General features: G+C 35.7%; 1 protein-coding gene across 2 annotated transcripts in view; it reads right to left on the bottom strand.

Annotated features, from left to right (window-relative positions):
- LOC116851363 (glycerol-3-phosphate acyltransferase 1, mitochondrial) overlaps positions 1-26296 on the bottom strand; it is a 181163-nt gene that overhangs the window by 52242 nt on the left and 102625 nt on the right. For both annotated transcript variants that reach the window (XM_032830695.1, XM_032830694.1), the window contains exons 4-7: positions 17163-17309; positions 16689-17083; positions 15284-15707; positions 15045-15201 (exon numbers count right to left, since the gene is read on the bottom strand). In XM_032830695.1, coding sequence (XP_032686586.1) covers positions 15045-15201; positions 15284-15707; positions 16689-17083; positions 17163-17309 — 1123 coding nt within the window. The remainder of the gene's footprint in view (positions 1-15044; positions 15202-15283; positions 15708-16688; positions 17084-17162; positions 17310-26296) is intronic.

Genomic DNA, 26296 nt, shown 5'->3' with positions numbered 1-26296 from the left:
TTGAGTGGTACACGCTTCCGAAATGTTGAAGAAGTGCGAGAATGGGTGGACGAATGGATTGCTTCGAAACAAACATCGTTTTATCGAGATGGTATCGCCCAGTTGCCAGAAAGATGGCAAAAAGTTGTAGAAAGTGATGGAAAATACTTTCATTGAAATAATTTAAATAAATTTTTTACAATAAATGCTTTTTCTCAGTATTTTTTGGGCGGAAACTAAGTTAAGGTCCTAATATGTAACTTACATAACACATGTTATGTTGCATTTATATTATTGAGTGGAAAATTATAACATTGGTGTTATGTTACTGTTGCTTGGTGTTTATTGGTATTTATTTTCACTTACAAGGAGATGCCACAACCTACTAAATCGATTTCTGAACGAGACATAGCACGTTCGCTAGCTGCGATGTTAAGCATCAACATCCTAATTAGGGTTAGTGCCAATGGGCCTTTGTTTGTGAGAAATTATATGGCTAAATATGCGACTATCTTTCATCGAGGCGGCGTGGCTGAGCAGACTGAGGCTCCCATGTCGAACATTTTTGAGCCGGTAGCGAGCGTTCGAATCCCGGCAACGAAGTTATCTTTGTGCGGTGTTTTTTTTTCTTACTTTAGAGTAATTAATGATTTTCGAATATGATATGTTTGTTTTACATATGTCTCGTTTTTATGCTATTAATCAGGGGTAATTAGGGAAGTGTCAGGCTTGTTTAACGCAAACACGAATATATTAATTTTTTAATATGTACTAAATATATAAGCATCGCAAAATTATAAGCAACGCAAAATATGTGTCTATATTCGTGTTTGCGTTAAACAAGTCTGACACTTCTCTAATTACCCCTGATTAATGGCATAAAAACGAGATATATGCAAAACAAATGTATCATATTCAAAAAACATTAATTACTTGCCCTAAAGTAAGAAAAAAAAATACCGCACAAGGATAACTCGTCGCCAGAATTCGCTGCCAGCTCAAAAATATTCGACGTGGGAGTCTCAGTCTGCTCAGCCATGCCGTCTTACTGAAAGACAGTTGCATCTTTAACTATATCTGTGATACAGTCCCGCAACCCAAACTTTATACGAGGGCTGCTCCGTAACTTTTGCGACTTGGCAACACTGGCGTTGCTAGGTAAAATCTAACCTTACCATCAAAAAGTTTGACAGTTTGGAAGATTTTTTTACTCGAAACGTTTTGTCATACGGAGGCTACTTGTATTGTTTAGTGACTTGAAAATTGTGTCTCAGCGAAAAAATGGAATTAACACGAGAACACTTTCGTGCGATGATTTTTTACGACTTTCGACGTGGATTATCGAGACAAGAGTGCATCGATCAACTTGCTTCCACTTTTGGCAATAAAGCACCACACAAGGCCACTATTTGTCGCTGGTTTAATGAATTCAATCGTGGTCGTAGTTCGCTCACCGACGAACCTTGCGAAGGTCGTCCAAAATCAGCTGCTGTGCCAGAAAACATCGATGCTATGCGTGAATTGATAATGCAAAATCGATATGTGACATACCGTGAGATTCAGGCATTCCTGAGTGTTGGTATGAATTGCATACAAACGATATTGCATGAACATTTGGCCGTAAAAAAAATTTGTTCACGTTGGATCCCGCATAATTTGACAATTGCTCAAAAAAAGGATCGTGTAAATTGGTGCAAAAAAATGCTGAAGAAATTCGATCGAGGTGCGTCAAATGCCGTATATAACCTCTACACAGGTGACGAGTCATGGATCTATGCATATGAGCCGGAAACTAAACAGCAGTCGACTGTGTGGGTCTTTCAAAGTGAACCTAACCCAACAAAAGTTGTTCGCGCTCGAAGCACTTCGAAACAAATGGTCGCCTGTTTTTTCGGAAAAACTGGTCATGTGGCAACAGTACCCTCAGAGAAACGTAGAACAGTCAATTCTGAGTGGTACACAACCATTTGTTTGCCAGAAGTCTTCGGCCAAATAAAGAAAAACAACTCAAGACGATGAATCATTCTTCACCATGACAATGCGAGCTCTCACACATCGGCTCAAACAACCGCCTATTTGACCAGTGAAAACATCGAATTAATGGGTCATCCACCGTACAGTCCTGATTTCGCACCCAATGACTTCTTTTTGTTCCCGAACATCAAGAATAAACTGCGTGGTCAACGATTTTCGACGCCAGAAGAAGCGGTTGATGCGTTTAAAACACATGTTTTGAAGGTACCACTTTCGGAGTGGCATGGATGCTATAATAAATGGTTTGAGCGAATGCAGAAGTGTATTGATCATCATGGAGAATACTTTGAAAAACAATAAAGCCATTTTCAATGACAAATTACCGTGTTTCCCTTACTAGTCGCAAAACTTACGGAGCAGCCCTCGTACTGTAATTTCTCACAAACAAAGACCCATTGGCACAAACTCCAATTAGGATGTTGATGCTTAATATCGCAGCTAGCAAACGTACTATGACTCAGAAATCGATTTAGCAGGTTGTGGCATCTCCTTGCTAGACATCAAATTGCCATCAAAATGACATCAAAATGATAGCCAAAATGACCATCAATTAATGACGTTTTGCAGTCATTTCTGCCGTCATTTTAATCACTCATTTCCATCATATCCCTCATCAATTTGATGGCAATATGACATCATTTTGACTAACTTGGTTTCACCGTGTCCATGAACCTCACGGACCCAGTCGCGTGAGTGCGTGCGATCTCCTCCCGTGCTGATGCGTGCTGCTCGCGAAACAAAGCTTCTATCACTGCTCTCTGGTTGCGACATCTCACGGAACAAAGTTCAGATGCACAATTTTCTGACGATTCGTGATCATGTAATAATTTGGCTATTTTCGACTTTGAACTAGAAATCTTGATTTTAGAGGACACAGAGAGTAAAAGTATTGTGACGTGGCAGCCGTGGAGGCGCCCGTCTCAAGAATCCTGTGTCGATTAGTGGAAAGAATGTTTATCGCGTGCCGTGTCGCTAACGGTTTTCGAGACCTTGTCGAGTATCGCGTTCCGTCGGATTGTTGTTTGTTGTGCAAAATTTAGAACAAAGCGAAGAAGCGATTTTTGCGAGCGGAGCAGATGCGAAGGTCAGCGCGTCCCGAATTTTGTGCCCCTCGACGCCCCTTGCCGGCCACCAGGACGAGGAGCGGAGGACATCGAGGGACGAGGATGCAGAGGACGACAACGAGCGGAGCCCTCCATCAGGTGAATCGCACTCTCGTACTTTGGCGACGAAAAATTATTATCGCGAATTATCGGGCGCTCAGCAATAGAAAATATTCTATTGCTGAGAAAGTATCGTAGTTACAATACAGTATCGCGTTTAGACGGATCAGCTGTATTTACTTTCAGCGAAGCAGCCGTCACGAGAAACCCGGCAGGAAAAAACGGGAGAGCCGGGAGAGACAACCAAGCGAACTCCCGATGTCAACAACGTCTCGAGACGAGAAGCGTCTCGAGACCATGGTACCGAAATCTGCCGATTCCCGACTACCGACCACCCCAGGACGAGGGGGGTAGCGACGAGGGAGGATCCACGAGGATACGTGATCCTCCCAGAGCCGATCAGCTGTTAGCCTTACCGCGACTACCGCCGCGCTCAGACGTAGGAAAATAGACCGAGCCAGTATCGCGTGTGAGAGAGAGAGAGAGCCGAGAGAGAGAGAGAGCGGAGAGAGAGAGAGCAGAGAGAGAGAGAGGAGTGAGAGAGTGCGGAGAAAGAGAGAGAGAGCGAAGTGCGCGAAGGAGCGAGCGGAGCGAGAGAGAGTGAGCGGAGCGAGAGAGAGCGGGGAGAGGGAGAGAGAGAGAGAAGAGAGAGAGCAAGAGAAGGAGGACCGCCGCCGCTACCGTCACCGCTGACACCGCCGCCGACGCAAGGGTCGCCACCGTAATTGTAAGATCAACCATCTGCTCCGAATTTCTTTGTACCGCGTATCGTATCGTCGTGTCTCGTCCGCGGAGTGGTCGCGCGGATAAAGAAGGCTCGCCCGAGGAAAGCGTCCTCGGGCTTAGTGTACCGTTTCGCGAAGTGTACCGTCTCGCGAATTATATTGTCTCGCGTGTATTAACGATCGGGAGAGAGAGAGTCCTCGAATAAACGTCTCTTTATTACCGTTACCGAGTTTAGTGATTTCGCCTCCTAACCCATCCCGTCTCCGACTTTAATTTAAAACGAGCTATCGGTCCCGACGGTTTCGGGACGCGCATCTTTTGTGATCAATAATTATTCTCGCGTTTATCGAGGTGGTGCGGCCTTTCCGTACCTGGCGCCCAACTCTCGCGAAAATCTTTGTGGCGCGTCCGGGAGCCGACGGCAATTTGACGACGAGGCGAACAGGCGACTGTTTGCCGTCGCTCGCGAGAAGTTCCGCTCGCGAGTACCGTCGCAGTATAAAGACAATTTTATTAAGTAATATAACCCCGAAGAATCGATTGAGATTACTCAGAAATGCATCGGTTTTATAGTTTTATAGCGGAATACAATATATACAATATATACAATACATACAATATAGCGGAATATAATCTTGCCTCCAGTCATCTAGTTGCTTCGCGTAAGATAACACGGCCGTTCAGTCAGGGATCAGTCAGGAACGTAGCATTTGCGGGTCCCTTGCGGGCCCCGTTTTTGTGCTTAAAACTCGGTGCTCAAAACACGGCCGTGTTTTTTGATAAGATGGTGGTGACTCCACAGGATGTTGAAAAAATCGCGTTTCGAAAATTGAAATTTTTTTGGACACCCTATAAGTGTCCGAATCAAATCAAACCATACTTGTTTGAATCCCCTTAAAGTATTTTACTTTCTATATTTTTTTCAAAACCATGGCTTTTCTCGTTTCGTAGAAAAAATTTTTTTTTGATTTTTGAGCTTGACGACATAACTTCGGAATGTTGTTCCAGAAGTTGACATGATGTATAATTTATTTATGTTGGATCATAATGTAACGTGTGTGAAAATGAGCCCGATATCGCTGAGGGCATCCTACCATACGAAAACCGGGCAGGGCATTTAATATAAAACAATTACTAAGAAATAATTTAATAATTTTATGCAACTAACTCGACCAATCTACGCCAATTCCAAGTTTTCTATATTACCAAACTTAGCAAAATATTAAAAAAAAATAGTCTTTATCCACATTAAAAAAGTTCTTATTATTTTTAGACTATAAATTGTTTATTTACATATGTTTGTAAGATCCATAACAAGAAAGAAAGCATTATTCAGCATGAGCTCATTGATTAAACTGAAGGCGAGAGTGAGCGATAAGCGCGAGCGCGATGGACGCGAGTGCGCCAAGATTTGCAGAATCGTGTTCATTACGGCCTTACCAACTATTCCCCGTTCGATTTTTAAATTAATTACTCTTAAATTTCATACTCTTAGGTAATCAGACTCATTTACAACAAACAAGTTTAAAACGTTCAACTGGATTTTTTATTTTCGCTTGTTCAGATTAGTAAAAGTGACCACTGTGCGACATCATGATCTTTAACTTCGATTTTTTCGAAAACGGGAGGGTATCTAGATAAATCACTTTTTGATTTTTGAGCTTGGCGACATAACTTCGGAATCACGTGGTTCCAGAAGTTGACATGATGTGTAATTTATTTATGTTGGATCATGATGTAATTTGTATGTAAAAATGCTGAGGGCCGATATGCCGATATCGTTGAGGGCATCCTATTATACGAAAACTGGGCACGGCCTTTAATATAAAACGATTACTAAGAAATAATTTAATAATTTTATGCAACTAACTCGATCAATCTACGCCAATTCCAAGTTTTCTATATTATCAAACAGCGACATATGTATCTTTATTTTCGAAGAAGAAGGTTTGTGTCAAAGTCCATCAAAATCGGTGATCCACACCGATCCTCATCTTCGTGGTCTCTCCTTGTAAGTCTATCAAAGAGTTGCATATTCGAGTGCATAAGTTGCATATAAGAGTGTATATGCATATACACATACAAATAAATTTATGACAATGTGTAAATCATGTGAACGCTGAATGGAATATAAATCCGTGCATGATGGTCGATATTCTCAATCACGCAATTATGCGCTTAGCACGGACCGCCAGAAAATAAGCGTAGAATGGACACGAATCAAATGGAAACTTTATCGTCAACGCTTAAGAAAATAGTAATTCCACTTCAAAAATGAGTGCAAGTGGCACATCGAAAAATCGTAAAAATCGATATCGGTCAAAACGCCAGCGTGGCAACTCTCAGGTTTTTCTTTGTATTTAGCATCGTGTGGTCTGCTCACCAGTGATGAGACTAAACTAGAGTGATTGATTGTCTATCCTTGTCTGACATATATATATAATATCACATTTTAACTAACTTTCTTCTCAGCAGTTCGAATATGAACCATATTACGGACACGAGCTACGCAACGTTATCAAGCATAATTAACTTATTTGACATCTATTTTATCATGGGGCGTCTATTTTTCTTCAAATTAATGTTCACTTTCAACAATAGTCATTTTTAGGGTGGGAGCACAGACTTTAACATAATGCATAACACATAAGAAAATCAACCAATCAGAATTCTTCATTTCTTTCCCCAAGATAGACTCTGGTCTAGAAATGAAAGACTCTGGTTGACTCTCTCATTCGTTATGTAAAAGTCTGTACTCAGGCCTTAAGCCCATCGCACATAAAATGACATAACTGCATGTGCATAGCATAAGACTGTATGGACCAATGAACATTGAGTATTGAGCATCAAGCATCAATATAGTAGCTTAAGGGGATGTCAGAATGTCTGTAAAACTGTAATCGTTTTTACGTCGTCCAGATTGAATCGATCGGAAAGCGCTTTTGCACGCTTAAAGTATTCATTGCGTAGGTATAATCTTTTAATCGAAATCGAAAAAAAATTTTTAAGTTAACTGTTTACTAGCACAATTCATAGGTTATATAAAATTTCTTTGATGCATATAAAGAAAAGAAAATATCTGAGCGGGACAAAATGTTCTAAAGAATAACGTCTACTCTAAGATGTAGATAAAACAGAGCAGTTTAGACGTGCATAATAGTTCACGGATACTGTGCTAGCGGCGCTAATGCTACAATTGGTCGCTATGGATACGTTCGAAGACTCGCTATTAGCATTATATATCATTCCATCTTTGTCATATGTCTTTATCTTTTCCAAAGAGATAAAGATAGAATGACGCCGTAGCGTTTATAGCAAACTCCTCGAACGCATTCTAAACTTTACGCAAAATGTGTGCGCATACAAATTTATTGCTCACACAGCATAAGAGAAGTAAGGTTAGTAGAATAAGAACACAGGATAGCGCATTATCCGTATGTAATAAGTATTATACACGTCTAAACTGGTCTGTTTTCTCCATATTTTAGCCAAAGCAATAGCAATTTTCCATGACAAATTCTACTTTTTTATAGCTTCGAAACCTATTTTTAAAGATTGGACGTTACTCTTTAGAACATTTTGTAGTGCGCAGATATTTACTTTTTTTATATGCATGGCAAAAATTTTATATAACGATTTGTGGTACCAAACAGATAACTTAAAAAATTTTTTTCGTTTAATCTGTCTTTTCTGAAACATGCCATGCTGATAGCATATCGTACTGAATATAGAGTGGACCTATGAAAATATATTAAAATTTGCAGAGATGTTATAAATAATAACCTCTGAAGCGAGATCTACAATAGAAGTCGTACAATCGTAAGTCGCAGACATTGACCAATCGCGGTCGATTATTCTTTTCGTACCCGATTATGATTGGTCAATTTGTACGACTTACGTCAATTTGTACTCTACCATTTTTATTGTATACCCCGCTTTACAGGCTTTGTACAATAAGCCACTAGTAATAAGCTGCAAAAAAATTGACCAGGCCCTGTCGATTATTTTCAAAAATAATCGACTGTGATTGGTAAATTTGCTTGTCAACTAGCAACTTGCAACTAATGTATTAGCTAAATCGGAAAGTTCCGTCCGTTTTTTTGCAAAAAGTATGGTTTTATTTAAGAAACAAAATGAAAAAGTACATTAATCAAAATATTGTCCATCGTTAGCGATAACTTTTTCCCATCTTTCGGGCAGCAAGCGAATTCCGCGGCGAATTCCGTGACTCATCTTTGGAGGCTATCCAATCAGAGACCCATTTTTCAATCTATTTTTCGATAATTCTTCATAGGAATTGAAACGTTCCTCAAAAAGTGCGTGTACCATCGACTGAAACAAGTCGTAGTCGGAAGGGGCACAGTCTGGTGAATAAGCCGTATGGGGTAGCACTTCCTAGCGAAGTGCTTTTAACGTTTCCTTGACAAGTTTTGTGACATGAGGCCAAGCGTTATCATAAAACAAAATCACTTTATGCTCTCGTTTCATATTCTGATCGTTTTTCGTGCAATGCTCGGCTCAAATGGATAATTTGTTCTCGGTAGAGATGCCCTGTGACTGTTTGATCAGATTTCAACAGCTCATGGTACACTACATTCTTCTGATCCCATCAAATACAGAACATTGCCTTCTTTTTGTGGATATTCCGCTTTGGCGTCGATGTTGAGGATTGGTCGGGATTTTTCGACGTTTGGGGTTATCAAAATAAATTCATTTTTCATCTCCAGTGATGATACTATGCAAAAATCCCTTTCTTTGTTGCCTAACAAGCAGAATTTTGCAGATGGTTTTTCGTTTTTCAATGTCTCTTGGCTTTAGTTCATATAGGACCCATTTTCTTTCCTTGTAGACCTTTCCCAAAGTTTTCAAACTATCGGAAATGACAGATTGCATAATTTAATACAAGTTGTTTTTGCGTTTGACATGTTCATCCACCAATGCCTGCAATTCTTAGTCTTCAAATGCTCTTAGCCTTCCAGAATGCTCTTTGTCCTCCACATCAAAATCACCACTTTTAAAGCGTCGAAACCATTCTCTGCATGTTTTATTGGAAGGAGCACTATCATAAACTTCTACAAGCATTCGATGAGCTTCAGCTACAGTTTTCTGCCATTTGAAAGATTAACACTTCACGCAAATGACGTTTATTTGGCTCAAATTTCGACATTTTCGATGCAGTAAGAAACAATGTTATTGATGCGAACGTATACCTTTATATACTAAATTTTATTGACAGATAGTAAGACTAAAAAATTAAGCTTGGTTTAAACATTAGAGTTACCGACAGTTCTAGCTATAGTTACTCGCCGCTAGATGTACGGAACTTTCCGATTTACCTAATAGAATGATTCCAAGAGCCATAAAGGTGAAATTACATGCAGAGTAAAAAGCTGCGGAATAGAGAGTGCGTCATAGAAGCAACCAATTAGCACTATGCTATTCTTTGCTGATTGGTTGCCGCTATACGCTGATTGGGTGCTTCTATGATGTACTCTATATTCCGTAGTTCTTTTACTCTGCATATAATTTCACTCTAAGACGCAGGATGCTTAAATACAATACGTGCGCAACGCACTGAAACGAAGATTCGTGTATGTGTTGGTAGCCCGTGGGTGCGTTCGGAGAGCTCGCTAGTAGCGCTATTAAGCGCTATCGTGTCATTCTATCCTTGTTATATTTCTAAGGAGCGAGAAAGATAGATGAACACGGTAGCGTTGGTAGCGTGCTTCCCGAACGCATCCCGTAACGAACTGTAGCGCTACTGAAGCGCCAAGCGTAGAGATCCTGTAATAAGAGATCGGACACCATATGTCAACGTTTTAATTGGCTGCGCCATGTTTGGGTTCCTGCTTCCGGTTAGGATTATTAGCTGAATGACAACACAAGTGATCTGTTCTTTTCAGCTGCACTGGCTGCATTGCTGAACTAGTGTAATAAGTTAAAGTGAGATAAGTATACTTCCGGTTTGGACTCAAACATGGCGAATCTAGTATCTACAGGCGATGGTGTCCGATCTCTTATTAAAGGATCTCTAGCCAAGCGCTATAGTTCGTGATGGGAACTCCACATATACACGGTTCTTAAGCCAGCGGCACACGATGCTTGTTTTCGTGCTGGATTGCTTGCTGGATGGAAATACTCTGTTCTGATTGGTCCGTCTTCAGAAATGTACCAATTAGAATAGAGTATTTCCACCCAGCAAGCAATCCAGCATGAAAACAAGCATCGTGTGCCACTGGCTTTAGCTTGTGTACGTTGCGCCGCACGCACGTGCAGCCTGCGGCACGTGTCTTATATGTGACACTTCTGAGCAGACAACAACAGACGAAAAATAATTGGTTTCCGAGAGCAGTAAAACAGTTGGGATAGGAAAGAAGGAAAAATAAGACTAATGCGGGAGCAAAATGCGAAACCAAAATGGTATGTACGTCTTAATAATTGGGATCAGAAGCATCTTTTCCAATGTGTACTGTTTGTCAGTATTTACTGCAAAATGAATTATTTTTTTACGTGACTTACTTCCCACAGTCGTCTTATTTGACATGTGCTGCTTGTCACTATCCAGGCAGCAATGTGACGTTTAAAGACGTCATTTAGACGCCATTAAAATTTAGACGTCACAAAATATTTTAAATTTATAAAGTGTAAGTTTTACAAGCAAGTTCTATTATGAAAATGTTGTATACAATGTTTTGATAAGAAAACGATGTATTAAAAATATATTTCCTTGTAAGCAATGCAAGTTATATGTACCCAGATAGAAATGCGTGATGATCATGTTTCATCACAATGTGATTTCATACTATGACTCTAATTTGATATTTTTTTAAAGATCATTACGTGATCTCATGACATGAGCACCAGATGCACACAAATTATGTACAAATTATGTTATAAATTCTTGACATGATATTGATTATTATTATTAAATAAGATATTTTTGTGACATCATAACATGTTTACATTCTGAGGCATATGAGCCCGCATCGGTGTCTATTCTTGTCCTCATGTCTGAAGATACACGAATGCAATATGAGCTCAGAATGAACACATTTTTCTATCTGGGTATATTATGTGTGTAATGTTTGCGTTAAACAAGCCGAACATTTCCCTAATTATCCCTAATTATCTCTGATAGCATAAAAACGAAAGATATATTCAAAATTGATGTATTATACTGGGAGAGCATTAATTGTATGTCCTAAAGTAAGAAAAAATAAAAAAAACACCACACATGGACAAGTCGTCGACTAGATTCGAACGCTCGCCGCCGGCCCAAAAATGTTCGGCGCGAGTTTTAGTTCGCTCAGCCACACTACCTCATTGAAAGAAAGCCGCAAATTTATCCCTATTTAGCCCCGCTACAGCTCCGCGACCCAAACTTTATGCTATTATTTCTCACAAACAAAGGTCCACTTGCACAAATCCCGTTAGGATGTTGATGCTCAACATTACAGCTAACGAACGTGCTATAACTCGTTCGGAAATCAATTTAACAAGTTGTAGCATCTCCTTGTAAGAGGCAGACAGCATAAGTACAATGCGCTGCGCCGCACACAATGCATCTTATAGCCATATCATACTAGCGACTCGCAACTGCGGCTGCGATTATGTCTCTTGACCAGTCAGAAAGAAACTGCTAGCTACTACCGCTTTTCTCATTGGTCAAGAGATTTAATCGCAGCCGCAGTTACTAATGTGATACGGCTATTAGATGTGGCAACGCTGCCTGCATCTTAGACATGGCAACGCTAGCTCGCATATTTGATCTTGAAATCGCGGACGCGATCCAGTAACTGCTACAAATGCTGCGCAGCGTTTCTCTTTCTTGTTCTATTTCTCGGATTCGAATGAAGAAAGAGAAAGAAGTAAAAACGTTATAAAGCATTTGTAGCGCTTACTAGACCGTACCCCGCGTCGCGCAGCTGACGTGCTGTAACGAGCATCGACATATAGAATGGACTGCTAAATGAGGTGGTGGGAGTAGGAACAGATGTAGAATGAGAGACAGACAATAGTAGGACACCTTCTGTCTCCGTTTACTGAAGTCTGATTGGTTGCACGAATTTCAGCAATATTGTATCCTGCAAAAGTCAGGTCCTAAGCTAGACGCGAGAGTATTACTTCACGCTACATCTCTATTACGTATTACATTGCTTGAAAATATCATGTAATACAAAAGTTAAGATGGTACATTTTTGTCAGTTAACTAATTAATAAATACTACTGCATATATAATATCGAGTTGTTTTCTTTCTACCTACCTATTTTCTTTCTATTTTCTTTTTCTGCCTACATATATATACCTATTTACATATATATTTATACTTATTATCATTTCAATACTAATGAAATGTTATTATGTATAAAACTGTAATATTTTTTAAATATTAAAAATGTTACACTAGACTAAAATCACAAGTAACTATTTGAAACATTTATTATAAATTATCAGTATTAAGGTTCTGTTGCGATGCGCTACGCTCCTACTTGGAAAAGAGGATGGAAGGTGTCCTACTATTGTAAATATGAAACCGGAATTTTTGTACAGAAAATACATGTTTATTGTATGAAAATGATAAAAAATATTTTATTCGAAATATTGCCCATCGCTAGCTATACATTTTTCCCACCTGTCTGACAATTTGTGGATGCCACGCCAAAAAAACTGTTGCTCTTTTGAGGCAAACCAGTCATCGAGCCATTTTCGTACATTTTCGTAAGAAGTGAAGCGCTGCTTAGCAAGTGCGTGTTCCATCGATGCAAATAAATAGTAATCGGACGGAGCCAAGTCTGGTGAGTAAGCCGCATGCGAAAGTATTTCCCAACTAAACGCCTCAATCGTTTCCTTGACCAGTTTTGCTGTGTGTGATGGTGCATTATCATGAAGCAAAATCACTTTGTGTTGCCTTTTTTATATTCTGGTCGTTTTTCACGCAAAGCTTGATTCAAATCGATCATTTGTTGTCGGTAGCGTTCAGTATTAACGGTTTGGCCAGGTTTTAGCAGCTCATAATAGATCACACCCTTCTGATCCCACCAAACACAGAGCATTGTCTTCCGTCCATAGCGATTTGGCCTTGCAGTCGATGTCGATGGTTCGCCTGGAGTTACCCATGATCTTTTACGCTTAGGATTCTCAAAATATATCCACTTTTCATCGCCAGTCACAATTCGATGGAGAAATGACTTTCTTTTGTACCTGGCGAGCAGCATTTCGCAAGTGGTTTTTCGGTTTTCCTGCTGTCTTTCATTCAGTTCATGTGGAACCCATTTTCCCATCTTCTGGATCTTTCCCATGGCTTTCAAACGTATGGAGACGGCTTCTCGTGTCACATTTAATTGATCCGCGAGTTGTTGTTGCGTTTGAGTGTCATCCTCATCCAACAATGCTTGCAATTCGCTGTCTTCAAACTTTTTCGGTCTTCCACGTTCTTCGTTTCTCATATCAAAATCGCCACTTTTGAATTTTTTAAACCACTCAAAGCACTGTGATTTACCAAGAACATGCTCACCGTAAGCTTCAACAAGCATTCGATGCGATTTTGCAGCAGTTTTCTTCAAATGGTAACAGAAAATCAATGCTGTCCGCAAATCGTAGTTTCCAGGCACAAAATTCGATATGTTCAATGCTATTACAAACTATGCTGTTGTATAAAACTTGTATTGTTGTGAGTTGAAAACCTTTGTCAGAATGTCAACAAGAAAATGGCGCCAATGACGCGGTTTGACGGTAACTACATTGACAGCTAGGGCCATCTATGGGCAAATTCCGGTTTCATATTTACAGACCTGGTATATTTGTTCCTACCCTCATCACCTCATTTAGCAGTCCATTCTATATGTCGATGGTAACGAGACTGCCGTCTAGCGGCAGTCCCTAAATTACAAAATCTGCGTTATCGGCACTTTCGAAGTTCGGGATCGACTCCGATATCCCCTTAATACTCGATGTTTATTGGTCCATATGATCTTATGCTATGCATATGCAGCTGTCATTTGTGTGCGATGAACTTTAACCTTCTGAGGACCGACTATTTCTTTATCGACTTTTTTATTTTAAGAGCTAGAATGTCATTAGATTGAATGGCGAAAAAGCTAACTGTCGTCGCGCCGATATATCGGCTTCCGGTCCTTCAAAGGTTAATGGACTTTCTACAATAAACCATTAGTCATAAGCTGCAAGCAAATTGACCAATCACAGTCGATTATTTTTAAAAATAAGTTGTCATTTCTAAAAATAATCAACTGTAGTTGCTCAACTTGTCTGTGGCTTATGATTAATAGTTTATTGTAGAAAGCTCATTAAAATGGAAACACAAACTTTTGCATAAGGAAATTAATCAATCAGATTCTTCATTTATCTTCTTAAGATGTAAATGAAGAACTTTAATTGGTTGATTATCTTATATATTATGCATTATGTGTTATGTAAAAGTCTATGCTTAGGCCTTAATGGACCTTCTACAATATAACTCACTTCTTCAATATATTCTACTAAGCTATTAGTCATATAAACCGTAGGCAAGTTGACCAATCATTTATTTTATTTTTGAAAATAATCGACGATTGGTCAATTTTTTTGCGGCTTATGACTAATGGCTTAATATAGAAGGCCCATAAGGTTTTTTTTTACCATCACCCTGATATTGTAAGACAGAGCTTGGCACGCATTGCATATTTCGCCAGATTTTTTACTTACTCCACCTAGCTCTATTCCTCTTATCTAATCTCCCCGCGTGCAACCTACAAACTATTTAAGACTCAGAAGTGTATGATCTGTAAAGATCTGTAAAGATCTGTAATGATCTGTAATGATCTGTAAAGATTCTAGTAGTTTTCTACTATTAAAAACATATGTTTACAAATCATACGTTTTTGAATCTTGAGTGTTTTGTAGGTTGCAAGCGGGGCGATAAAGTAAAGGTAAAGGAAATAGCTAGGCGCATCAAGTTGAAAATCGGTTAAATGCGTGCAACACATGTCTAGCTCTATTGTAAGACATTAGCATAACCTTGAATTACTAAAAATATAAATGTTTTCGATACGATATTGCGTACGATATTAATTCGACAAATCACGATTAAAAAAGAATAATCCTTAATATAGTGAAAAATAAGTTGAATAATCATTTTAACTAACCATACACAACGTGTCTGGCAATTCTGTCCACTAATTGACGATGATCTTCCATAACGACATCTGTACCATAAATAGACGAACTCGATGTGGATGATTTTAAGGGTCGTTCCGGCAATGGTCTTATATTTTGTTGATTTTTAAAAGTTTCCACTGTATCCTGTCAGAGACCAGAAACTTCCACATTATTTTCGTTTTTAGATGTAAATTTTATTAAAATATAGAAAAAGAATGTATTTTACCTTAAGAGAAAATGGTTGACAGAAGTTAATCTTGACAATACCATAATGACCCCTTAAAATTGACCACATGGCCTTGATCGTCGATGCAAAAGTCTCCATTTTTTTTGGTTGTCCTAATTGTTCTCGAACAAAATTTCCATCCACTAATCGTTCATAATTTATCCCTACAGGTATCAATAATGCGTCTTCGATGGTACGATTCATGTACGCATCAATAATGACGCTCAAGATGCCACTCTTGGGCATGCAAGGCTTGCCAGTTCGTGTGCGGCCACCTTCCAAAAAAAATTCCATGTTGTGTCCAACCCGTAAACTTTCCATGATATATGTTTGAAGAATTGTGCGATAAAGAACATCTTTACGTCCTACTATGGCATCCATACGACGCTTGATAAAAAAAGCACCCAAACCTCTTAAGAGCCATCTGCCAATTGTGTCAAAAAATTAATTAACTTTCATCCATTATTGAGGGAAATAACGAAATTATTCCAAAGTAGAGTATTCAGATATCACTCAAGATAAATCTTGTTTTATTTATGTTACATATTTTAAAATGATTTTAATAAAAAAGATTTCTTTAAAAAAATTCATAGCTTTGAAAAATACAGTAGTTTTGTTTCTTTATCTCAATTTTAAAATAAGGACGACAAAAGTTTTATTTTAGGAATAGAGTTTTTACTATATATACAGTGTCTGACAATTCAAGATACAGCACTCGTGCAGGTAAAATGAATTAAATTGACTAGAAAAATCATGTACCATTTTATAAATTTCGCAATAAGTATTATTATTTAATTAAATAAGTAATTAATTAAATAAGAATTAATGAAGCAACATGAACGAATAAATGCACGGGACAAGCAATAGGACACACTCCGTAGACATGCTAAAGAAAGATAGCTTACAACTAAGAAAGATCTTATCTTTTAAGATCTCCTAGCAATAACATATTAACTGATAACGAGAAGCGAAGTAACAGTGAATAATATTTGACAGACCCGTGCGCCGAAAAATATGCCTCTCGCTATCAGTTAATATTCACTGTTGCTAAAAGATCCGAAGGTAAAATATCTTTCTTACAAGCTGGGTGTCTTTTTTCTTTAGACATGGCCGTTCCATCGTTTTTTTTTGCACTCATATTGTTTAATTAATCCCTCAATAACTATTGGAAAATTTCCAAGTTGATACACTTCTTTGTTCAGTTTGATACCTCCACAAACTTAGAATTCTCGGAAATCTTGTATAATAGATTTTTATTGTAGTTAAATTATTTATCTATATAAATTAAAAATTTGTTATCTCTTTTACCCCTTCCCTATATACAAAATTTATAATGTTTCCCAAATTTGGAACTGAAAAATATAATGTGATATAATAATTATATTGTAAGTGATGGATAACTTACCCAAAAAAAGGGATCTTTAAGTTGTCCCCGGCTGCAATTAACGGATTCCTCATGTTATTTACGACCATAATGAAGCTGATCATTATATAATCCAAGTGACTGCGATGCAAGGGCAAAAACACGAGCGGTAAACCTGTGTCATTCGCCTTCTTCAATACTTCAACTTGAGGAGGCACCACAACGGCCGATTGTATAAAACAAGGGAGCAATTTATACATTAGCCATGCAACTATTTTAAGGAGGACGTCACTGCATTTGCTTTCCATCTGCAGTAATATACTTTTGGCTTTGTCTTTTGCTTTTGCGAGCTCTTCTTCTTCAATATAATTCTCATTATTAGTATTCTTGCAAACAGTTAGTTCGATAACTTCCTTTAATCTTTTATTATTCAGTACCTATAATATGGCAGTAAACTCAATAAAGTTAATTATTTTCATATGAAATTTGATATTATTTGATGGAATCAAAACTTACTGTTTGTGTGACCATTGGATAGTCGAATCTTTTAAAGCTAGAGACTTGCGATGCATAATTAAACACTTTCGAGAAAAACGAAGAACCTGGTTTCACCATAAGTATGTTCAAATCGAATGGTTGTTCTTCAATTAATGATATTGATTTCTGAAAAAAAAAATTGGTATTGGCATATATAATATAAAGATATAAAAAAACATGTAAAAAATAAAATCCAAAAACACATGCATTTATCCGTGCACACACATACATACACGCACGCACGCATATCCACATACATTCACATCATATCCATTTACCCACACACACACACGCACACACACACGAAAGAGGTGTAAATCCGACGAAGCAACCTCTACGTGATACACCTTAGATAATACTAATGCCGACGGTACTGTAACTTACAAGTTTCATTACTCAAAAAGTACTTAATAAAAAAATACGTTATTATAGTGTTTTGGAAAGTTCTCGAGATAAGCTATAAGAATATGCAATAAAAAGTAAGAGATTTTATTTAAAAAATCAACATGACCTTAAAATAACCTTGACAATGGCCGCCAAGATCAAAGTCAAAGTTCCCTTCGAACCTTAAAATTTGTGTCTGAAACATTTTTAAAAATAACTACTTCCCTCGTTTTTAAATGGGGTGTACGTGTGATCTGAAACACCCGGTATATAAATGTTACTCAACGCAACTTATACGTATTTCGTAAATGAAAGAACAGACGTTCGTAGGAGTTTTATTGAGATGATTTCGACCTTTAAAGACAATAAGCTTTTAAGTGATTCATTTCTGTCGCGTCATTAGGCGTCTCTCCACGACTTTTTGACCTTTTTCTAATCGAAGAAAATAAATCGTGATCATAAGTAAGAAAACGGCACCGCAAGCATGTGGGACGCCTTATGAAAGCTTCATTGATAATTGGGCTTGTTTCCATAGAACAATTAGCGATTGTGTATTACTATACTTGTCCTAAGCAATAACTGCGAACAAAATACACCACGAGATTCGTCGCGATTTCATGTGGTGAGACTAAATGTATTTATCTAAATGATCTCGGCAAAATTTATTTTTAGTACGATCACGTATTACGACGACTATTTTTAGTTGTCAATATGTCGATAATATGTAAAGCTTTCTCACGCTCTCCTAATGCCGATAAAAACTCGCATTCATCCGATTATTTTTCTCTTCAACAATTGCAATAACGTACGTCATGATGCATACCGTTGCGGTGCAACATAGCCAATAAAAATGTAATGAACCAACAATTCCTGCGTATACAGACTAAATTGGTACTATTGCATCGGACTATAGATAGCACCAAGTTATCGTAGGAAAGATAATTCTATATCAATGATAAAGTAGTTCTAATGCATCAAGATATTTATAGCAAATTATGGATAACAATCAGTATATATAAAGATAAAAAATATATAAAGATTAATTGTACAATCGCAAATACAAGTGCACTTTACTTGCGTGCCAACTAAAAATATCGCGTCTAACAAAGTTTCAATTTTATTTGAAGATATAATAAATTCTCTATTAGTTTTTTCTACGAGATTGTATTACAAACGTGACAAAACACAAAATAACATGATAATAAACGAAATTTAATGTGGAATATCGCAAAAATATAAATATCATCGATTATATCTTGTATAGAGTTTTTTCTTTGAGCATCTGTTGATTGCCGCAATGTTGATTCTTAAAATTTCTTTATCTTTCTTTAAGAGAGCTTAGAAATTCTTAGAAAGATTTGCGAATCGCCATATCTTCGGTAATCCAGAAAAGTTTTTGTTTCTGAATTTCTTTTGTTAGAGGATCTTCATTTTGGACAGTTCTGTCTCAGATAATAAATGCGTCTCTAGAGAAATATTTTAAATTCGTAGCTTAATCGTTGGAATTCTTTTGATTTTTGCAGATTGCTCACTTTCACTAGAAAAAATCATATCTCCTATTGAAACGAAGTCTCCCTTACAAAAATATTCCACCGTTTTTATCCTCATGTGGCCCACTTTTGGTCCGGTTTTAGCCCATTTTCTATCCGTTTCTTAATTTTTATGGTCGTTTCTTATACTCTGAAACACGTTTAGTGTATCCAGCGAAAAATTATAACGAGTATACGCGAGTATGCATGCGTATTTTTTAGCAGATTGCTCCTTTTTAACACACATTTTTCAGCTGGTGGTTACTCATTTTCGTTTCAATATAGATCTGTATTAAAACGAAATTGAGTAAAAGAGGAACGTATTAATATGATGTCACTCAATAGTTGAAAAAAGAGTGTTAAAAAGGAGCAATCTGCTAAAAAATACTCATGCATACTCGCGTATACTCATCGTATTTTCCACTCAAATGAAAAATAGGACCGAGTGCTACTAATACGACTACTAATTAAAAATTATTGAATTATATCGTCTTGTTTTTTCTTTTATTCCTATAAGGGAAGGGCAGGCAAGATGGAACACTTTTTGAAACGTTTTTGTCATAAAAACATGGTTAAAATAAAATTATTTTTCAAAAACTGTAACATATGGTATATAGTTTGGACTATTTTCTTAAAAGTTAGCACAAGAAAAAATATATTTCTTATATTTTTTATGGAAAAGTAACAAAAAAAAGTGATGTCGATTTTTATTTGTCCAAAAGATGCGGGAAAGATGGAATACCAAATAAAAGTTTTATAATCGATTGTAATATAAAAAAGATCGTATATTTATGGATACTTAAATACGTACCTAAAAAGCAATAAATAATACCAACAAAAGTTAATAGATGTTCAATACTGTTTTTTCCAGCTAATTTAAATGCTAATATTTGCTAAGATTTTTTAGTCATACCATGTAATTTTGTGTCCATTTTCGTAGCATATTATTTATTCTTGCACAGTAGTTTTTTCTATTTCTTAGCATATTATTTATTCTTGCACAGTAGTCTTTCCTATTTCTTTGGAGAATATGTTCTGAAGACGACTTAATTTCTTCACATTACTGCCTTTTTGTGTTGTTTATACAATATTCCAAGAAATATAATGTAACCTAAGAATATTTTTGCTTATCACTTGAACAGTCTTGTAGGCAAGCCTGTATTTAGCAAAGTGACATTTAAAAACGTTTTACTGATGTTAGAGATATTATTAAAAAGTTATTAAAAAGTTATTAAAGTTATTAAAAAGTTATTTGACGTTACTCTGGATATAAACAAATTTCAAATATGAATCATATATAATTATAATTAATCATATAATCATATATTATTATGTATTAATCATATATAATCATATATAATTATGTATGATTATAATTTGATACAATTATATATTCACATTTTTTTCCTAGCTATTTATTTCATTTGTTAATAAAATTTGAATAAATTGTTAATACACTTGAATAAATTTCATCTTAAGGTTAAACAAGTCACTCAGTGTTCTATCTTGCCCTTTTTCTTCGTGTCCTCCCAGATAGCACAGAGAATTTAAAAAAATTCAAAAAATTTTGTCATATATTATAAATACGTGTTATCACCAATTCTGAGCTCATTTTCAGATGCAAAAAGAATTCTTCAAAGTTCAGTTCAGTGAAAAGAATTCTGTTTGCATCTAAAAAATGAGCTCAACATCGGTAACATACGACTGAATTTTTTCTGAATCCTCTATGCTATTTCGGCTGTCTTGCCTGCAAAATTGTTTAACATTTTATGTATATTTACTCACAAAAGTTGAAGGCACAATTTTATTAATAGATATTAGTTAATGTGATAAGTAAACAATTATATGCTTACGACTATTATACACTCGTCAACAAAATTATGGAATAGATAAGTTCATTTCGAAATTTCGCACAATTTTAAATGAGTATAATACCGCGAAACATTATCGTATTTGGAATCTCTTTTTTTTTTATTTTGAAGTACTTTAAGGAGCATTCGTCCGATTTTGAATTTACTCTTTTCCCTTCTCGCAGTCCTTTCAAAAGTAAATATATCAAAAGTAAATGTGTCGTGTCTCCAAAAAATTGCACAATTTGACGTATCCTACGGGGTGGACTACATTTTTTTCGTAAATTTTATGAATAATCATCGTCAGACATAGATCTTTCTCTGCAATTTAAAAAAAGAGGCGGATTTTTTTCCGCGAAGTTGCGACATATCAAAGTTGCCTATGCATTTTAATTTTAAATGAGCATGATACTGCGAAACATTATCGTATTTGAAATTTTTTTTTAATTTTGTTTTACGATGGTTATCGTAAGATTTGTGAAAAAAATTAATTCCATTCAGTAGAGTATGTTAAATTAAACGATTTAAAAAAATGCATGGGGAAAGGGTAACTTCGATATGTCGCAACTTCGCAAAAAAAAAAAAATCGTATAAATCCGCCTATTTTTTTAATTGCAGAGAAAAATCTATACTTTATGATGGTTAATATGAAATTGACAAAAAAAATTTAGTCCACCCCGTAAGATACGTCAAATTGTGCAATTTTTTGGAAAGACGCAACATGTCTTTACTTTTGACTGGCTTTATTTATTATATTACATTTCTAACATTTTTTTATCTATTATATTATATTCTAACATTTAAAATATAATAAACGTTTTATATATTTACATCAAATATAATAATTAACTTATATAACCTATCATAATGATGTTGCCAGCTCTCTAATTAATAATTATAATTTTTATTCGCGTGCTATTTAAAAATGTGCAATATAAGTGTTTGTGAGTATTAAAAACGTATTTCCCACACAGCATATCTTTCAAAATGCTTTCCGCAAGATAACTTGGAAATTATATTGAAATATAACATTGAAATAATTCAGAAATATTTGTGAAACGTTTCATCAAAATCTTTTACTTAAATATTTCAGAAATCGATTATAATGAGCGTTAATTTATACTTATACATAAATTTAATTAATTTCATTAAATTTTATATGGTTAATTAAATTAATTTCATTAATTTAATTATATGGTTAATTTAATTAATTGCATTAATTTAATTATATGGTTAATTTAATTAATTTCATTAAATTTTATATGGTTAGGTGGAATTTTTTTATTTTTTAAAATTGTATTGTTTTATAATTACTCAAAGTTTATAGTATTTTATGATTTTATATATTTAATAACAGTTAATACAAAAATTTTTACAATAAAAATTTAAAGATAACGAAATGGAATGTGCGTAATTTTGTAGACCTCACCTCATTAGCTAAAGGTTAAATTAACACATATAATAAAATTACAAAAAATATAATTTTTATTAAAATGAAATTATAATTTTTATTAAAATGAAATTATTTTATATATATTAAATCATATTATCAAAAAATTATATTACTGTGTTAATTAAACATATATAGACGAAATGTAAGACGTTTATATCGATCGAAGATCGTGGTGTAGTGTCTAAAGCAACAGATTCATAATCCAAAGGTGTCTCCAGAGTCCAAGTTCGAGTTCCCACCAGTGCCAGTGAGAATTTTTAAATGTGATGTAACATTGAAATCTAGTAATGTAAAATTTCCAGTAAAATCTGCAAACACTGTGATATTTACGAATAGGTTCTAAATATAAAAATACGAATAGTTTCTGCATATAGAAAAAAATATCTGAAATATTTTCCATATATTTTTTAAACATTTTAGATACATTTCAGATAATATATCATATCTTAAGAGAGATTACATATTCTAAATTAGAATAAAGAAGGATGTGTAAAAAGGGCCATTTTTGGAACCTTTCTTAACCATTGGAAACTGTTCTTGGGATGTTTTAGAAACTGGAAAAAATAATTATTTATCTACCAGGTCTGGGGAAAGTTATAAAAATGGCGAATTATTATTAACTGTTGACATAGTCATACAAAATGTTTTCGAAGTTTTGTCTTCTGTAATATGTTTATGTAAACTACTATCAATTGAATATTTGTGATAGAAAGTGTTCATAAAATGTAGAGGGAGAAGAAGAAGTTTATCATTTTATTAACATATTATATAAGATTTAGAAAAAGTATCAAAGTTTCATGATATTTCGAAGAATACGCGTTTTCGAAAAAAAAGTTTCATATAAAAGTTAAAGGATTTTAACTGGCGCTTTACGTAGTTGTATTAGTATGTCGACTTTCTGTCATAAGTTCTTTGTTATTCGGACATCCTTTTCATCTACTCCTGCCTCAAGGAAAAGTTCAATAAATCTAGTATGGCGCAAGCGATCAAATGCCATCTCGCAGTCTGCGAAGCATAGAAATACATTCTACCGATGGTTGCGACCCTTTTCTAAGAGAACGTGCCGAAACGTGATCTAAAACCGACAAGCGTGCTGAAAACACTCCTGAACCTGAACTGTGAGTCGCCTAAATCCATCTCATATTTTGCTCGTATACAGATATCCAGAATAAAGCGAATATATGTTTTAGCATGTGACTCATAAGACTAATTAAACGATAGTCCGTGAATTTATGGGATTCTTTTTAAATCTGAAGGGCAGAGGAACTCTTCCGCGTGGTGGAGAATAATAAAGCCGACGTTCGGGGGGGACCGGACATGGCACGTAAAAAAGAAGAAGCGCTGTGGAAAAGTCGCAAGATAGGCAGGCTATAGGAATATATAATGAAAATTCAGGTTCCCTTTAAGAAATTAAAGATGACCTTCATATGACTTTAAGAACATTATTCAAGGTCATATTAATACAACTACGTAAAGCGCCAGTTAAATCCTATAACTTTTTTATGAAACTTATTTTTTGAAAACGCGTATTCTTCGAAATATATATCGATTCGTCATAAAACTTTGACATTTTTTCGAAATCTTATATAATATATTAATAAAATAACAAACTTTTTCCTCTTTTTCTACATTTTCTGCATACTTTCCATCACAAATATTCAATCGATAATATTTTACATAAATATATTGAGAAGACAATACTTCGAAAACATTTCATATGACTATGTCAACAGTTAATAATAAATCGCCATTTTTATAACTTTCCCCAGACCTGGTAGATAATTATTTTTTCCAGTTTCTAAAACATCCCAAAAACAGTTTCCAATGGTTAAGAAAGATCCCGGAACTGGGCCAAAAATAGCCCTTTTTACACATCCTCCTTTAACCTTCAGTCTGGGTCTTTGCACACGCAAAATTACTTTTTAGAATTTTTGCACGAATCCCTCTAAAATTTGACCATATTTGTTTGTTAAAATAATTATATTTTTTGGAGTCGACCCAAATAAGATTGTATTCTTCTCAAAGATTATAGTCTGAAGTACAAAACACTGCAATAATTTTTCTTAATATTTATATGTTGCAAAGTTATAAATTTTTAAACAAATTTCCATTTTCCCCCATTTTTGTTCAAATTAGATTTTGTATAAACAATTGTTTAACCCTTTGCGGCATACATTTCTCCATCAAACTAATTTTATAGACAAATGTACCTTTAGGAGTTTTTAGAGTTGCTGATTACGAATCCGAAACTAGATTTTCAAAATTCAAAATGACAGATCCAATATGGCGGACGAATTTTAGAAAATTATAGTATTTGTATGAAACTTAGTATCTAATGTTTTTTAAGTCGCTGATTACGAATCTGACCTCAGATTTTCGAAGTTCAAAATGGCAGATCCAAAATGGTGAACAAACATGTTAAAGAGTAGATAAAATATCATGAAAATCGTTACTCGACGGTTTTTAGAGTCGTTAATTACGAATTGAATATCAAATTTTCAAAATTTAAAATGGTTGATCCAATACGGGAGACCAAGAGATAAAAAAATGTGTTTTAGATCTTCAAAATTAGTTGGCGGGGATCTCTTTGGCAACTGATTACAAATCTAAAATGGAGAGTAAATTTTTTTATCAAATGTAGTATGCTAAACATGTAAAAAATGAGTCTCTTCAAAAGGTAGAAAATATCCTGTAAAATCTCGCGTTATCCAGAGCTAACGACGAGGACGTAGCGAGTTTGTAGCTCCATATTTTTTTATAATTTTATAATTTTATAATTTTTTTGTTTTTTATTTTTTTATAAAAAGATATAGAATATATTATACATTTATACATGGGCGCATTAAAACAAAAAATTTACTCTTAATTTTATATTCGTAATCAGCTGCCAAAAAGATCCCCGCCAACTAATTTTGAAGACCTAAAACACATTTTTTTATTTCTTGATGTTCCGCATTGGATCAACCATTTTGAATTTTGAAAATTTGATATTCGATTCGTAATTAACAACCCTACAAACCATCGAGTACCGATTTTCATGATATAAAGTGTAATAAAAAGAAATCCATTATTTTTCCAAAAGATGGCTTTAGTAATGTGTATCTCGTGTTGTATAAGTGCGATCGGTTTACGCTAGATGGCGTTAGAAAGATAAGATTTCGTACTAAAAAAACTTCTCAGACAGTTTTGTGATTATTTAACTCAGTATTGTTTGAGCGCGCGTCAAAGATGGACACCAGCAAAGAGAAAATACGCCATATTTTAGTTTTTCTTCGATAAAGGCGAAAACGCAAGCCAGGCGGCTGAAAATGTGAATAGTGTTTATGGTCCTGATACTGTAACAGCCAATCACGCGCAATTTTAGTTTCGTCGATTCCGTTCCGGTAATTTTGATGTCAAAGATGCACCACGCTCTGGAAGACCAATTGTCGAAAATGTCGATAAAATAATGGAAATCGTCGAGTCTGACCGTCATGTAAGCACTGTTTCGATTGCCCAGGAGCTAAACATTGCACAAAAAACCGTTTGAAACTACTTGAATAAGCTGGATACAAAAAGAAGCTCGTTGTATGGGTGCTACACGAGTTAACGCAAAAAAACCTCATGGACTGAATTTCCATCTGCGAATCGCTGCTGAATCGCAACAAAATCGACCCATTTCTGCAGCGGATGGTGATTGGTGATGAAAAGTGAGTCACTTACGACAACATCAAGCGGTCGTAGTTGAAACGCGGCGAGCCGGCGCAAACGGTGGCCAAGCCAGGATTGCCGGTCAGGAAGGCTTTGCTGTGTGTTTGGTGGGATTGGCAGGGAATCATCCACTATGAGCTGCTCCCCTACGGCCAAACTCTTAATTCGGACCTGTACTGTCAACAATTGGACCGTCTGAAGGAATCA

The sequence above is a fragment of the Odontomachus brunneus genome, unplaced genomic scaffold, assembly GCF_010583005.1.
Source record: "Odontomachus brunneus isolate Ranch 3 - 2012 unplaced genomic scaffold, Obru_v1 Obru_scaffold_173, whole genome shotgun sequence".
NCBI lineage: Eukaryota > Metazoa > Arthropoda > Insecta > Hymenoptera > Formicidae > Odontomachus > Odontomachus brunneus.
This window is presented reverse-complemented; position numbering and strand designations above follow the sequence as displayed.